Below are 18,242 nucleotides of genomic sequence, written 5' to 3' on the forward strand. Positions count from 1 at the left end.
TAGTAGGAAGCACTTGTTTAATTCGAATGGAAAGGTCACTCAACCTCCTTACTAGTTACTCCTGCTCTTTTAGTACTATTCTTATTGATCACAACAGGTTATAAATCTTCCGATTTATTTGCTTTCTACCTCTATTTTGGAATCGTGTGTATTATGTACGTTGTGCAGTAGTACCTGATCTGTTTATGTGCCAGTCTATTTGCTTATCAGTTATTATATACGCGGTCTGAGTGTCTAAGTATGCTTGTTTATGTAAACATATCATGAATGTATGATGTATATTTGTGTGAGAGATAACAAGTAATAACTCCTTGTTCAGTGAAGCCTAAAGGTTTTCTTTTTCCTTGTTCTAGCTGGTAGATATAACTTTCTATCTTCTAAACAAAGTTGATATGAAATTAACAAACCAATCCAGCAATATAGCTTATGATGATGGTTGACCTCGAGTTCGGGTTAGCTCAACTTGACTCTATAGCATGTAGTCAAGCACACTTGAGTCGAGTATCGAATTTATTTCAAACTGTCCGTCTCTTTAGATTTCAAACCCCTACTCAATAATCAACTTGTATTTTGATGACTCTCTCCCTCCTTCAATATAACTATTTTCATTTGCCTTTTTGCAAATCTAATTTTAAAAACCTACCAAGTCAACCATATGAACTATGAAGTATAATTTGAAATCTTATTAGATACATCTCATCAATATCAATATGTAACATTCGTTGTATACGTTTGATAATTATGCTCAACAATTTTTCAATACGAATATATGGGTTTACCAACTACCACATATTCTATTTCATTCATCTTGGACCTTCAAAATTCAAATTTGCTCAAACTTCTCAAACTATAACAGATAAACTGTACATAAAATATATCAAAATGATCTATTATATCAAGTTTTCATGTTTCTCATCAAACATACATAACTTATAACACATTACAATGGCGTCAACTGACATTATCACCTTACATAATGCTGAACATTTCGTTCACAGCACTAACAACAATGCCCAAGCACTACCTGCATCAGCCAAGTCATCTTTAAAGCCACAGCGTCTATTAAGGATGTGAATGAACTTCCATCACTGTGGTGGTTTGATGACGGACAACCAGAAGTACAAGGAATTATTCCACCCTCGTCGAAAATTAATAGTCACATTCATCCCGACTCCTGTATCTTAAACTAGTAATGTGCAACTAAATCCAACTGGAGAAAAATGAAAATTACAAAATTAAACATAATTGAAAGAAAAGAATTTAAGCATGGGCCACTGCGTGCAAATTAAGACACAGTGGAAGGATCATTAGAAGTTTAGTACTTATCCTAATTGCAAGTGTTTTTAACTGCCCTTCTACATCTACCATTTGCTTTTTGACTTTAAAGCTAAAAAGAACTCTATATGGAATGGGCAGCAACAACTCTGATAAAAAGCAAAATCTCAGTGTTTGTTCCCCCAGTGAAAATAAATTATCTGCATACGCTCTTTTAATTCTTGTAATCAGGGTTGTCACGGAGGCCAAGTTTAGAAAGAACAAAAGTATAGGACTCCCAGTCTGTTCTCCTAAGATATTTCAACAGCTTCTTCCTCTGCTGCACCTTCGCTAGCAGTCCTCGACGAGAATGTTTATCCTAAAATAAGAACACTATCATTGTTAGTATTATAATTAATTGACAGAAGAGCCTCTGGCATTTGGAGAAAAGAATACAGGCAATAAGGAAAAGTATCACAAGTAAAAAAATTCATCGCCTATATCAAGTTTATCCAGTTCTTGGGAAATATCGACATAAATAATCCCTACTTTCAGTCATCTTCTCAAATGTTCCGTCGACTATTTCAAGAGTTTCCCCAAAAACTCTCTCCAACCACGGATTACTTAAATGACATATATGAGAGTGCCCAACTGCCCATCCCTGAAGCTAGCTATTCATTTTTATTTTTCTTCATTATCATCTCCCAGGAACATCAAAATTAAAAACTAAAAAGTTGTATCAGGCTTCATCAGCTATCTCTTAAAAGGGGACCGATATAAATGCAAGACAAACTAGTTGTTGAATGAATATCCATGTACGTCGGTAAGACTGTAACATACAATAATGTACTGAAATTTGGAGGATCTTTGGCAAAGTATTTACCTTCTTATGCAATACAGAAGAAAGGTGAAGTATTTCGGTTGTAAGTTGTGCAACTGCAAAATGAAAAACAGGTGAAAGATGATCAATTGCTGCGGATAAATGATAAGAGCAGTCAAGGACTATATTAAAATCTTATTTCCAAACTGGCCCCTTCCAGTTACTTGAACTGAACAAAGTTTGACGTATGCTTCCCAGTAACTCAAAGCTCTAGAAACTTCTAGTACCAGCTAAAAACTAGGGTTTCCACAAACTATGTTTAATGCTTACAATTTATTAACCAATAAACCCTCCCTACTGGATCTCAGAACACAATAGTATCAACTATTGAATCATGACTCAAAGTGAAGCTGCACCTTTGAGTCCTTGACAAAAGACAATAGCCAGACCAGGATGGATATGGTCAGATCATCATCGCATCTGTGATGACAAATCTAATCATTCTTGTACACCAGTATATATAAAGCAATAAAACTTCAAGTCCACCTATATAAGCAACAGCGTGAAATAATAGGAAAAGGCTTAACATAGCATCGCGCAAATGTTCAATCCTTAGGACTAGTTCAACATGAAAAGACACATCTAGATGCACCAATCAATAACAGGAAATGTACGCCATTATTAGGAACCAAGATGGTATTCGCAACTTTGCCTCCCTGTCATTTTCTTTACCCTTCCCCTACTCACACCTTCGTAATCTGTCTAGATGCTTTTGAGTTCGTCACTGGTCAGTACAACTTCCTCTTCTGTTTCTGCCTTCCTATTCCTCTCCAACTACTCCAATAAGCATTAGTTTTTACTAACTTAACATTATCGACTACTGATTCGCTAATACTATTTTAGTACATCACTGCGTGCAGCCAGCCAGCCACCTTTGTAATTGAGCCTAGAATCTGCTTTCAAAGGGTGAGGATCAAAGCCTAAATGGCACCTAAATCTAGCCATATACAGCAGGTACAAAATGGATTGGTTGTTTATTTCCTTTCAGATCACCAAGACTAAGAAAAGCTTCCAATTCCTACTCCTTAACTACTCCAATAGGTTTTACGACTTAAATCCAGCCATTCATGGCAGATACAAGCAACATGATAAACAGATGGTGGTCGTTGTTTCTTGCTTTCAGAAAAACCAAAACTAAGGAAATCTTACCAGAAGGAAACGTCATTCACTAATGTTATTTCTATGTTGACGACATCATTGTATTTGCCATTTTGCTTCACTGAGGTAAGGTTTACCAACGCATAAAAAGTGGGTTAAAATGAAGGAAGAAGAGACACCCATAAAGCAGATAAGCTTACTGATAGAAACTAGACCGACGGAGGCAAGTAAGAATTGTAATGCAAGGTAGCAAAAAAAGGAAGTCGAAAACATATTAAGATATGGGGACTGACGATCTCCAAACCTTTTCCTTTTGACTCATCATGACATTCTCTGGTCCGTTTTTCAAGTAAGAGTTTGTTTGATTGGGTATAAAGCAGTTTCCTAGAAAAGTGGTTTTGCCATTTTCCTTTGTTTGGTAAGTGCATGGACGATGGTACATGGCTCTCCAGCTCTCCACTCTCTCTCATCTATTCTCTCTCTTCAAGCTACTTTCAAGAATTATATCTACAAACATCTAACAAACAAACTCTTTAAAGAGTCCCTTCAACCTTTCATTGTTTAGTAGTTCTCGTGTCAATAAATAAACCTAACTTCATATTGTGATCAAAGTTATATACTACCTCTGTTTCATATTATTTGCAACGATTCACACTTTATGTCAAATCGTTGCAAATAATAGGAAACGGAGGTAGTAAATAAAGCTATTCATGTAAATTGAATATAATTACAAAAAAATTAATATTTTTCATATTTTGTGTAATGTAGAACTTTTTTAAGAAAATATATTAATTTTGAATGCTAATATTTAATTTCATAAATTAAAAAAGATAGTAGATTTTGTTTATGAAATATAGCCAATATTAGGCTCATTTTATAGATAAAGAAAAATTATAGTTGTTGGGATAGTAATTATTACCATCTCTTTTTAATTTTTATAAAAAGATCATTAAATGGTTGCAAGAAGAAAAGAAAACATTAAACATTGATAATTACAATGGTATGTTTTTGTTTTGTGGGCCCTACACATTGGAGAGCCATCTCCTTCAACCCAACTAATAACTCCTTCAAAAGACACTTTACAAAGTGTCTCCATGGAGATACACTCGAGACACGCCCAAAAGCTTCATTGTTGGGTAAGAGGTAGCTCTCTATTTTCTCTATCCTTGAAGAGCTAGTTGAAGAACCTCATTGTACATAGTCTAAGGGTGGAAAACAATTTTTCAATTAGTGGAGAATAGTTTTTGCAATGGTGAAAAACATTTTCCTTCTCAAAGGGAGGATAACACATCTTCCTCCCTATTCTTCACCTTCCTCCCATCCATCTTCCCACAAACCATTACATTCTTCCTATTCTCCATAACTTTTGAGGGAGGGAAGTAAACATCAGAATATTAAGCTACAATTGTATTTTCCTTTGGTATATATATCATTTCAAAGATATCCATATTCCATAAAAAAAAAAATGTTTCTCATCCAACCAAACGGAGCATAAGTATCCGCAAAAAGGAAGATATATCAATGTTTTATAGGGAGTATCAGAAAAGCACTCTTCCAAAGGAAAGGGAGGAATATAACTAAGTAGCCAAAGTATTTGCTGTCCCCGTGATGTAATTATGAGTCTTAATACTTCAAAACATAAGTGGAACACATCACAACTAAGTCAACACCCAATCCTTCACATCAAATAAGCCAGCCTCTTGTAACAAAAATACTGTTAACCCCACACCAAGACATAGGGAGGAAGAAGGATATTCCAAATGAAATTACCCACAAGAGCATTATCTGCACACAGCTGGAAAAGATAACTTTCCATCACCCATCTTTCTTCAACATTACACACATCAAAATATTTTTGTTAATATACTTGGTATAAAATTCTGCAACCTACCAAAAGTATTGATTCAACTTAGGTACTCTAGGAATACATTATATCATAAAAGATATAACCAATCAAAGAGCAAATTTTCCACATAAATCCAGAAACGGAAATGATTTTTATTATGGCACTTTCAGAGAAACAAAGAACAAAAACTTAGGAGACCTGGAACAAGAATGAAATATGAATACAATGAAGTTAGCCTGCTTACTTTGAACACGTGTTGAACCACAATCTGACTCGTGCATTTTGAATTCATCCCGAATTCTTTTCAGCTCAAGCTTTAATTTTTCCTCAGCAGACATGTTGTCTGGATGGAAATACTGCATAGAGAACAATGGTTTCAGATCATTATGGCAAAAAAAAAGTTTATTTACAGAATAAAATGCTTACCAGCCACGTCAACTGCAGACTTGAAACACCCCTCTCCCCCCCCCCCCCCAAAAAAAAAAAAAAAAAAACCACCCACAAATAGAAGAACACAAAAAGTAAAAACAGTAGGTATCTGAAAGAACAATTAATAGAGATAAAGAGGAGAGATGGAAAACTAAAACTAGTTTTTACAGAAAAAAAAAAAAGGTAGATCTGTGTTTATTGGGGAGGAATGTTCATTACCAACTACCGGGCACCCGGTTTTTTGGGTATATACAAGGCGACAAATGCAGGTAAAATAAAAATCGGCCCATGAATGGAGTAATTATTTCAAATAATTTTAAGCTTTTGCAATAGGGAAAATTCAGGAAACAGAAAGCAAAGTCTCCGTGAAGTTCTTTTAGGCAATACACCCGATCACCCCCAGCAGGAGTTCTCCACCACCAGCAGAGGTGTGCCATCAAACGTGGACATGGCCCCAAGAGTAAGAAACAAGCCCACAAGACGCGGGGGGGGAATGCGTCATTTGCCACATCAACCCCACTTATTCTGAAATTCAAAATGTTGAGCAGCCAAAATTTTGACCTGAATAGATGAAATCTGATTACTCAGGCTAAATAAAATAGAGCTGTTGATTAAGCTACACTACACTCCCACAGGCTTCACATGCATATTCCTATGGTGACTGCTAAACAATGTTTTCAAACTGTTGGCTCCCCCCCCCCTTCTCCCCCAGTCAGTCAAGGCATGTTCGCAAGTTTAACTGGCAAACAAACATGAAGATATATACCAAAAGCGAACAGCAAAAGAAGCTTAATAGGCTCAGAAAGGAGCCACTACCTTTTCAACTAAATTCTCTTTTGGAGGAGACAGCATAAAACTAGGAGAACTTAGTATATCGATACTCTGGACTGCAAGAAAAAACATAGAATTGATTAACTTAAATGAGTGCAGCAAGATGAGACCAATTAATATTATGTACAATATTTTTAGAATTACTTATCATAGAGAAAACACTTCAGAGTTCAAAACGTCCTATCCTCCGCAGTCCGCAAAGGGTAATTCAAAACCGGCCAAGAAATAGTTTCGCGGTAGCAATCATGCAGATTAAAATTATAACAAGAAATGCTTCACAATCTCAGGTATACCAACTTGTAAACTGCCCAGAAAACTTCATGCTACTCATAATTGCAGAATTAATTCAGTTGTCCAATTGTACACCAATGACTCCAGGTAGCCAATGAGCAAATAGCCTAATGAATAAATGCATAGATAACTATGTCCATAACAGTGAGACTACTACTCCATCAACAGAGAGTATAGTCAGGACTCGGGAGAAAAAAAAACATTTTCCTAAGTTTCAATTGTATAGGATAGTAAATAGTTTACCATAAGAATGGTGAACATTTCCTTATGAAAGGAAGAAATGCCATATTTCCCTCCATTGTCGTCACCTTCCTCTTCATTTTATCCCACCCATCCTCTTCCAGCATTTTCAATTCTCCTTCCTCCATGACTAATTCTAATGAGCAATCAAATGAAGTAAATATTTTTCTCTTGGAAATTGTTTTTACACGGAAATTCATTTACCATTCAAATGTTGTCTGCCAAACCAAAGAGAGCCTTGCACTTTTCAAAGACAGAATCTATCTTTAACCGAAACCCAAAGTCATTTTTGAGGCAGTAGAAAATAGAAATATCCATTTATTCATTCAAACGAAATAAGAGAAAAACAAGTTTGCTAAAGACCACAGCCTGAGTCTACGCCATAGTTATATCCTAAGCATCCCATTTCAAGAAGAGAGCTGCAAACTCGAGACATCAAACAGATAAAATGTGTTGGCTACCTTCAATGTCCATAAAAGAACTTCACTCCTTGCGTTTCATACTTTCATACTCTAAAACACATGATACTTGCATTTCATACTTGATCATACTCTAAAAACACATGATACTTGTATTTCATACTTTCATACTCTAAAACACATGATACTTGCATTTCATACTTTCATACTCTAAAACACATGATACTTGCATTTCATACTTTCATACTCTAAAACACATGATAGCCCCGTATATATCGTACAAAGGACTAAATGCTTACGCCAAAATGAGCTAATTTATGACCAACCTACTTCGCAAATACCTACCCCAAGATGATCATAAGTATATGATCTCCAATGAAATCTTAAGGCTTAAGCATGTCTCGCAAATTCCTCCAATACGAAAACTAAAGAATCAATGCTTACCAAATCTTATCTCATATGAATGCTAAAATTAACCCCTTAGTTTGTCAATTGTACTGAGCAAAACCCTGATACCATAAATATCAAAATAAGAACTACTAAGCTAACAAGATACATAACACCAAAGCATTCAACTCAAAAATATTCAGAGTAAAAGAAACTCACTAGGAGCATTATTAGACTCCTCTTTATGATGAAGATGCCTTATAGTGCTCCTCAACTCTTTAAAATGATCAATCCCACTATCAACCTTATTTTTCAATTCGATCTCCTTAAGCTTCTTCAACCTCTCCCCTAACTCCGACAACGAAAACCAATCATCTTTCCCACTTTTCTTCCCTTTACCCTCAGGCCTCAACTCTCTCAATTTCTTCCCCAACTCATCTTTAGTATAAAGAGTAGTCAACTCCATCTCATCCTCCTCCTCCTCGGACTTGCCACCGCCTTCTTTCCCTTTCTTCCCCTCCTTCTCCTTCATCTCCCTCCCAAACACATTCGCCGGCAAATTCTCAACCGATCCTCCAATCACCATATGACCACCACCAACAACAACACCACCACCACGACGTTGTTGTTGTTGTTCCTCCATTGGCGGCCGCAATTTAAGATTCTGCCTGTAAGTATTCAACGACATATGCTCATTCACACTCTTCCCTTTCTCACCTACTCTCGCATTCAAATTGCGCAAGCTATCTCTGATTTTATCAAACGACATAACCAGATTCTGCCCGACAATGTTAGGGTTAGGGTTAGGGTTTCCGACATTTCGCTGAAAAGTAGGACGAGATTCCGGCGTAGAAACCGACGATCGACGGCGAAACTCCGATAAATTCTTCCGGATTTCATCTATTGACTCGAGTTTCGAGGGAGTAGAAGAACCTTGTGGAGTGAAAACGTTGTTGAAATTCGGCGATTGTTTTTGTTTTAACTCGGATTTAATTTCGGTAAAGTAAGATGAGAAAGGGTATGGTTTTTCGCCATTGTTGTTGTTGTTGTTGTTGTTAGAAGAAGAAGAGGAAAAGAGGAGAGAGAAAGTGAGGTTGGAGGAGGGTTTATGATGGTGAGATTTTAGGCGGAGAGTTATTGACGCCATTGATGATTTCTGTAGTAAATGAAGTTTATTACTTTTTAAGATTTTAAGGGTTTTTATTGGGGATTTTGAGTATTGGATTCTAAAAATGGGAAGCCATTGAAGTAGCAGGAAAAAGCCCTTCAAGTTGTCTTTTTTATTTTTTTTGTTTGTTTTGGTTGAGAAGAGAATTGATGAGATGAAGCTGTTTTTCTTTAAGGTGAGCCTGGGTTTGTTGGGTCATTTTGAGCCCATAAATGTTGAAATGGGTAGCTTCATATGTAAAAAAAAAAAAAAAAAAAAAAAAAAAAAAAAAAACCACCCTATTCTATTTAGATCTTTTTGTATTTATGAACCCTATTTAGTTTATGGATATTATATGGGGTTGAGCTTTAGATTTAGGCTATATTCAGTTCACCTTATTTTTGCTTATTTCAGATCTAATAAGATCATATCAGAAAAAATAAGTTCAGTTTAGTTCAAATCATGCTTATATTTAAAAATCACTATATCTTTCATTACATATTAGTAAAAATTATAATAATTGAATATTGATAAAGTATTCATTGAGACGAATTAAATAAGACCCCACATGACTATATTTTTTCTTATATATTGAGAAAAATCTAAAAGATAAGATCTTATTATCAGATCAGATCAGAAAAAATAAGTTCAGATCAGATCAGATAAGTTCAGATCAGAAAATTTCAGGTGAACTAAACATAGCCTTAATGACTTAATGGTGTATAAGGTACCGAACACGTGATTTTAGAAACGAAAAGTGAAAGCTCAATCATTAATCTATCCTAACACCATTGTTTTTTTTTTTTAAAAAAAAAAAAAGGAAAGAAAAACTAGGGAGGATCCCACGATTTGGGCCACCCTAAAGCATCCTTTCGGATGATTACAGTAAAAAGGTAAAACAGTTACATCAAACCAGTAAGTAGTGGAAAGCGTAGTATGACCCCTATGCGTCATCCAGTCTGCAGCCGCATTAGCTTCCCTAAAAACATGATCAATCTGCACTTCCGCAAAGTGACCTAGCTCTTGAATCGTGTCCAAAATAGCAGAATGAATCTTCCAAGGGATCTTCCACACTCGTTTAACAGCATTAATAACTGCCAAATTATCACCCTCAACAATCAACTTATCAATACCCAGAGACTTAGCCCCTCTAACACCTTCCCGAAGGCCCCTAGCCTCAGCTTCTAAAATGGAAACCGAACTGTCCAAAGACCCAGCCCCACACAACTTCACAACACCTTCAGCATCACGAATAACAAAACCAAAGGCCGCTTGGCCACTGGCCAACTTAGAACCATCAAAATTGACTTTAAAATAATCTACCGGAGGAGGGGACCAACAAGCATTATTTCGGGCCACCTCCTTGAGATTTCGAGAAGCAGCAGGAGTAATCACAGAGTCCACACCCTCAATCACCGCCCCCACAACCTTAAGATTACGCACAAAAGCTTTAACCATCGAACTAACCTTACTAGGAGAACTCGACTCTTGCCTAAAAATGACTCCATTGCGCGCAAACCACACAAACCACCACCCTATAACCATACATTCCACCTGAAACCTTGAGAACAAAGAATTAAGATTTAGTAAGAAATTGTTAAAAGAAACACCATCCTCAATTTCAGGCGGGATAGGCCAATTTAAATGTTGATGGAGTTCCAAAAAAACATCCTGGGTAAAAGGGCACTTAGAAAACAGATGATCTATGTCTTCCGAATGAAAATAACAAAACACACACTCCAGGGGAAGAAAAACATGACTTAACTCTAATCTTTTCTTAGTAGGAATCCCATTATGACAAACTTTCCATAAAAAGAACTTACTTTTTGGGGGAATAGACAGCTTCCAAATCCATCCAAAAGGTGAGGGGGCACGTATCTGATGATTAAGCCCTTGAAGAAGCTCCACCCCTGACTTTACTGAATAGATACCTCAGGAGTAAGCCCCCAAATCCTTTTATCATGACACAAATTACTTGGTAAAAAATAATTCGCTATCAATGTAGCAATTTCAGCCGGGACATACTGCCTAAGTAAAGCCACATTCCAATGACCATCCTGATTAATAAAAAAAATAACTTTTAGGGCCTCAGACCCCCTGGGAACTAAGCATTTTTCATCCAAGGCTGTATTAAAAATCCAATTATCAAACCAAAAGGAAACCTGATCGCCATTACCCACTATCCACCGGAGACCCTTCTTAAACGTACTTCGAAGACTCATTAGTCTTCTCCATTGCCAAGAAACATTAGCCTTGACTTTATAATTAAAAAGATCAACATCCTTAAGATTTTACGAGTAACTAATTGAACCCATAGATTATCCGGAGACTCCAAAATCTTCCATAAGAGCTTAAATTGGAGAGCATTATTATTGGCCTTAGCCTTTCGAAGCCCTAGCCCACCAAATTTCTTTGGACTACAGATCTTATCCCATCCAATCAGGTTCGGGGACTTCGCATCACTAGCTTTATTCCAAAAAAAATTTATGTAGCATTTATCAAGAGAGGAAAGAATAGCTGGAGGAAGAGAGAAGCTTTGCATTTGATAGTTAGCTTTTGTAGCTAGGTTGGACTGAACTATAATGGTCATCCCTGCTTGAGATAAAGAATTAGCTTTCCATTTAGTTAATTGGGAGCACACTTTCTCTTGTAACTCAGCAAAAGTCACATTTGTGACTTTAGAATCAATAATGGGGCACCCCAAATACTTTCCCAACGAGAAAGATTTATCCATTTGAAGAATCTCGGCAAAATTAGCAGATACGTTATCAGACACATTTTGCGTACATTGAAAAGCAGATTTATGAAAATTAATTAATTGTCCTGACATATTACAGTACTTGTCAAGAATAGCTTTTATAGTTATACAACTTTCCTCCGAAGCTTTAGCAAAAATCATTGTGTCATCAGCAAAAGTCAGAAAATGAATTCTAACGCCTGAATGTCCTAAAGTGACCCCTAAGGATCTAGATCCCATCAAACTGGCATGTTGCAGCTGCCTAGCTAAAATTTCCGCACATAAAATGAATATATAGGGAGATAAAGGATCTCCTTGGCGAATTCCTCTCTGGGGAACAAAAGTTTCACCTGGGATCCCATTGACAAGGACTGAGAAAGAGACTGTAGTAATACACTGACGTAACCAATCTACCCATCGGGCACAGAACCCTAATTTTTCTAAAGTGATAAAGATATATTTCCACTCTAACCTATCATAGGCCTTTTCCATATCCAATTTTATAGCCAACCATCCTGATGCTCCTTTCTTATTTTTGAAAGAGTGAAAAACTTCGTGAGCTAAAAGGACGTTGTCTTGAATTAGACGTTCAGGGACAAAAGCTCCCTGAAGAGGATGAATAATTTTTCCCAGCACTACTTTTAGTCTATTAGCTAAAATTTTTGCAATAATCTTATAGATGGTCGAACACAAGCTAATAGGTCTAAAATGATTAGGATTAGAAGGATTATCAATCTTTGGGATTAGTGTGATAAAAGTATGATTGATTTCTTTTAGGATTTTGCCTGAATGAAAAAAGGCCTTTATCGCTCTGCACACTGAATTTCCAACTAGGGACCAGTATTTTTGAAAAAAGAAAGGATGATACCCATCAGGACCCGGGGCTTTATCAGGGGCTAAATCAAAGGTAGCTTCTTTAACTTCCTCATAAGTAACATCTCGACATAAATATGCATTATCATTATCCGAAATAATTTCTGTTAGAAGATCAAAATCTACATTCGCATCAAAGCCACAACTTTCGTTAGACGTAAATCGCTGTTTGAAAGCTTCAGTAAAACATTCTTCAATCTTCAGTGGGTGGGAAATAGCTACCCCCTGCTGGTCACTAATAGAACTAAGGATATTTCTATTTCTTCTAATAGTAGTACATGAGTGATAATACTTGGTATTCGCATCACTTAATTTAATATGGTTAGATTTAGCAATTACCTTCCAGTGAGTATCTTGAAAGTGAAGTAACTTCGCTTGTTTCATTAAAAACTTATCCTGAAGAGAAATAAGAAGAGGGCAAGATTCATTAAGCAATAAATCCTTCTGGATATTTTGTAATCTAGCTTCTACACTCTTTAGTTGCCGAGAAATGTTACCAAATCTCGTGATAGACCAATTTTTCGCCCTTTCCTTAAGAAGCCGACAATTTTTAGTAAGGCAATACATAAAAGAACCCTGAAATTGCGTACACCATGTCTTTTTTACAAGACAATCAAAATCCTTGCGAGTAGTCCACAGTTTATTAAACTTAAATGGAGGAGCTTTTCTGCATTTGTTAACTTTAAAATTTAGCGAAACTTGACAGTGGTCCGAGGAGGAGAAAATATGATTAAAAAGTTTTGCATCAGGAAAAGCAGAGAGTCAATCAAGACTAACTACTCGTTTATCTAATCGCTCCAAAATATTATTAGGACCATTAATCTTTTTCCTCCACGTAAATCTACCACCTGCGAAAGGTAACTCAATACATTCTAGGGAATTAACCAGCATATTCATATAAGTTAAATGCGAGAAGTGGAATGTAGCTCCCCCTTTTTTATCATTCTGAGAACTTAGTTCAATAAAATCACCCAAAATGACATAAGGGTCAGTTAGAGTCTTAATATATTCAATTAATTCTTTCCAAAATTCTTGCTTAAGCGCATAATTAGGAGGGGCATAAATAAAAATAGCCACAAATGAGCATTCCATGGATAATAGCTTAATATTACAGGCTATAAATCGATCATTTTTAGCAATAACAGATAGAGTAAATGGATTACTAGCATTATCTTTCCAAAAGAGCCATATACCACCCGCCAAACCCATGGAAGGAATAAAATCGGAGTGTTGAAAACCACATCTTCTAACACACCCCTCCCCCGGGAGAAGTTGAACCTTAGTTTCGCACAACATCATTACTTGAACTTTATTATTAAAGCTAAATTCCTTCACCTCTTCCATTGCAAGATGCCTTTTACAACCCCTTATGTTCCAAAAGCATATATTCATATATAATTTAATACCCGTCCCAAGACATAGTCTAAATTCACTTTCTGGATACCAAACCTTAGCAATCTACTACTCATCAAGATCTTACTCCTCCATATGGAAACCAGAATGACGCAAATAAAATACAAGTCATTACTACTGCTAAACCATTGCATAAACTTTAACTTGCCAGCAGAACCCAGAGAATTACTAAAAAAAGAAAAATCACACGACACTAGCCAATAAGCAGAATCAAAATGATACATTAAATTATGATAACTAAAGCACCTAGCTATTACAATAGCAGACTGCATTACATTAGTAAGGTTTAAAACCTTAACAACAACAAATTTCCGAGAAACATAGTTCATTACACCTACTACAATCATCAATCTGCACCAACTACTTATCAAAATACATAATATAAACTGGATGTCTTCAAACCAAACAGGATTGGGGAAAGAGATAACATATGAGAAGCTAGACCTCCATCTCCACATAATCTTAAAAAGATTAGGAGAAACAGCTTCCCATAGCATTACAAAAGCAATCATATTTACACTCATCAAAAGAAAGAGCAATTCTAATGCCCCCTGATCCAAAATCTCCCAACTAACATCCCCATGCCTGAAACAAACCATTTCTGCACAAAAACACCCCAAAAAAACAAAGTACCACTATCATCAAACATTCAAGGTTTAGCCCTCTTCAGACCTGAGGAGGCAGAATCATCCTCACTGTTACCCTTCCTTCTCTTAGCAGCGCTAGAGAGAGAGGTGGGTTCCATAGGAGGGTCCTGCTCAACACCCAAGGCACTAATGTGTCTAACAATTGAGCTTGCTGAATCAATGGAATGAAATGAAGACTCATGTTGAACAGGGAAAGCTTCACATAACTTATCCTCATCATGCAGTATCATAGTGTCATTATCCACATCAGAATCAAAGACAGAATAGCCACCATATTGTTGCTCAGCCAAATGAATCAAAGGCCCAAATTGGTTACCTTGAAAAAACTCACCTGGGTAAACCACTTGTAAAGGAATAGGGGAAAGCTCAATGTCAGTGCCATTGGATGGAGCAAAACCACAACCTACACCCTCACCAACATCCTTAGAGGAGACATCTAGTAAAGCTGCTTGAAAATCATTAGAAGAAGGCAACATTGGAGGGACAACCACATTGTCAGAATCATCATCAGAGTCATGCTCAATACCATACTGGGGAGCAGAAGCATACACAAGCGCCTTACCTTTACCTTTCCCATGAGCAGCAGTATTGACCAGAGGAGCATGCATAGATACAGTTTCTTTAAACACAATTCCAACTTCCTTTTTCTTAACAAACTTATGAGCAGAGGGATTAAAACCACCAGATTTAGGATGAGCAGAAGCTCTAGCATGTCTATACACTGACTTAGGCTTAGCTTGCACCACATTGGCTTCCACAGCCCTGGTAGCAAGATTAACTTGCCTATTAGCCAATGAGAGAACTCAACCAGAGTCTTTTGTTTGGACTTTTCAAAAGAGAGACACAGTTATTTCTTTCTTTGGGGCATGTAACAGAGAACAAACATCAATGGAATGATCCTCAAGACCACAAAAAGAGCACCCAGCACTAAAGTCTTCATACCAAATCACATAACCACACTTATGACCACCAGCACGAGTTAACTCAGCAAATTCAAGGAGAGGTTCAGTTATATCAACACGAATACAAGCTCTAGCAAATCTTATCTTATTTCTTAACAACGAATTTGAATCCAACTTAACCAACACACCAACATGATTAGAAGCAAACAGGTTGGCTAATGACTCAAAATTCAACAACTCAGTAGGGAATCTAGGAATACGGACCCACAGATCAACCCATTTAATCTCTTCAAGAAAAGGATCAAAGTTTGGTCTCCAAGCTTGGAGAACAAACAAATCCCCTTGAACATGCCATGGTCTTTCAGACCATACAATAGCCAAATCATTAGGGTTAGCAAATTTTAACAAAATCCAATGATTACCCATTTCTAAAAAGTCAATATCACCTTTAACGAACTTCCACTCAGACTTAGTACGAGATATAATAGTACGGACATCTAGGGGCTCACCAAGCATCTTACCAAATAAACATGACTTAGTGAGTTCCTTGATATCCTCCTGCACTTGAACAAGCTCATCAACGACAATAGCTTCAGGAAAAGCAGCATCACTGGGAGGATCAGGTACATCAGACACAACCAAAGAAGGGTTGGAAGCATCTTGGACAGTAGTAAGAACTTCAGGGCCTTTAAAAGACTCCTGAGACTGAGTCTCATTCATCTTTGAGTCCCCTGGTTCTAAAACAGCTGCCTTAAAATTCAAAGTCATATTACAAAAAGAAACTTTAAGAGAAAATATTGTGAAGAATCTGGTGAGAATTTTAGCAACCCAAAAGAACTAGATAAACAGGAGAAATATATGAGAAAAATACTAACCTTGGTAGTGTTTATATAGTATGTAATACCAGAAGTGTCACAAGCAAACAATCTCATAGTAAACTGACTAAGGTCACTTACCATCGCCATAAATGCTAAGTTGCCACCCTGGATAAAATTTCTGAGAAATTGAAGAACAGCACGCCAAAAATCGGAGGAAATTAAGAGAAATCCAACAAAAGCAATGAATGACAACACCATAAAAGCCACCCTAATCTCACACACCACTTCACTCCTCTGCCAATTAATTAATGCACTGAAAGCCCTCACCCAATAGAAAGCCCCAATTCTCAAGAGAAACCCTAAATTACTCCAACTCAGACGAGCAAATGAAACGCCATCCTGGATAACATCATTACAAGCTATAAACCATAGCTTAAATTGATTTATAACCCTACAACAATAGGGTAGAGACGAATTACTCCACTTAATTACCCTAACTTTAGTAGCCATAAACAAACTCAGAAGGAAGATTACACAGCACGCCTCTCTCTTAGTACAATTGATTCGACAAGAGAAGGATTTACTTTGATAATTATCTCTCACAACACTGATAAATCCAATAAAGGACATACTTTGCAGAGATTTTGGCTGAGAAACTAGGGTTTCTAGGGTTTCTAGAGAACTTCGAAGGGGTTTTCTCTTTTTTCTTCTTTTTCGCTTTCGCTTTCGCTTTCTCACTCTAACTTTCTCTCTCTTCATCTTTTTTCTTTCCTAACACCATTGTTTAGTATTTCAAAATAAAATATTGTAAGGTCTTATAAGTTATAATTATATCTCATTAAAAGATTTGCACAAATAGTTAGATACCTAAGCTTTTTATGATAATAACAAGATACTATTAAAGACACAAGCTCTTAATCCAATTCCTTGTAGAAAGAATTAAGAGATTGATTTCATCCTCAAACTTTTAAAGGTTTATTTTTCTAAAACTATGCAATTAATTATCATGTCATTACGTCAATTTTTCCACATTTGACAAAAAGTTACAAAAAGTAACAATCTGGTGCATCGCCGGAGACACTTACTAGTAAATACATTAAAATGCGTTCGTAAACAAGAAATAGTGGCATGTGGCGCTCTCACTAAGAGAGTTTTAGTTCCTATAACCCTTGTACAACAAAAAAAAATTAGAAATTGCATAATAAAGTTTTTGATCTCATGACCTCAAGTTCATATACTGAAATTTTAACCACTAAACCAAGTTGTGCTTAATATTATAATTTTAAATTACAATATTAATAATTGAAATTTTTCCTTACCCATACGTAGTCGGACCTGATAACTAGTTATATTTAATAGATAGAATAGATAAATGTAACATTTTACGTAATACCTAGTTACCTACAATTGTAAATTAATTTGATTTTTCTACGTATGTGTGGATCGAACTCTAAAACACATAATCTAATATCATTATAATTTGTACCTTAATCTTTTATTCGTACGAACCATTTTTTTTTTTACTTACTAAATTTCATAAATGGTTGTCTCTTTTTATTTGGTACATTCATTTATTCAGTAACTATGAATGCTTGAATGGTACAAACTTGCCAAACTCAATTTATTTCTTTATCTTCATACCTATAATGTTGTAACTCACTTATATTTATCATTTTTCCATATAGCTATGGTGTCTAGGGTCGCTTATCGGTCGAGTCGAACCCATACTATGGTTTGATTGACTTGTGTCCGTTTAAGTTTATTCAAGCTCGAGCCGAACTTTCTTCAAGCCGAGCCTTGCCGAATGTTAAATGAGCCGAGCTCAAACTGTTCATCAACATACTTTACTCTTTATTACCCATTGTTTTTTACACGTCTAATTTGTTTTTCCTTTTTAATATATGATTTTATAGTTTTCTTTTATACAAAGGAACTAATAGTTAATTATTGTGTTATATATAGGTTAATATATTTATGTATATATTTCCTCCACAACAAAAAAAAGAAGCGGTTTCCTCATATAATCCCTC

General features: G+C 36.1%; 1 protein-coding gene across 2 annotated transcripts; it reads right to left on the reverse strand.

The window, feature by feature from the left end:
• Positions 1 to 875: 875 nt before the first annotated feature.
• On the reverse strand, positions 876 to 9,037 carry LOC104904487 (uncharacterized). Of its 2 annotated transcripts, XM_010692746.4 has the most exons (5): positions 7,895 to 9,031; positions 6,324 to 6,394; positions 5,323 to 5,434; positions 2,138 to 2,190; positions 876 to 1,633 (listed from the first exon to the last, which is right to left on the reverse strand). In XM_010692746.4, exons 1-5 carry the CDS (start codon positions 8,820 to 8,822, stop codon positions 1,490 to 1,492), a joined length of 1,308 nt encoding a protein of 435 aa, XP_010691048.1. In that variant the 5' UTR covers positions 8,823 to 9,031; the 3' UTR covers positions 876 to 1,489. The 2 variants fall into 2 exon arrangements, with proteins under 2 accessions (XP_010691048.1, XP_048491881.1); XM_048635924.2 differs by lacking the exons at positions 876 to 1,633; positions 2,138 to 2,190; positions 5,323 to 5,434 and adding an exon at positions 5,576 to 6,068 and having other exon boundaries at positions 7,895 to 9,037.
• Positions 9,038 to 18,242: the final 9,205 nt, after the last annotated feature.

This window comes from Beta vulgaris, chromosome 9 (genome assembly GCF_026745355.1).
Source record: "Beta vulgaris subsp. vulgaris cultivar EL10 chromosome 9, EL10.2, whole genome shotgun sequence".
NCBI lineage: Eukaryota > Viridiplantae > Streptophyta > Magnoliopsida > Caryophyllales > Amaranthaceae > Beta > Beta vulgaris.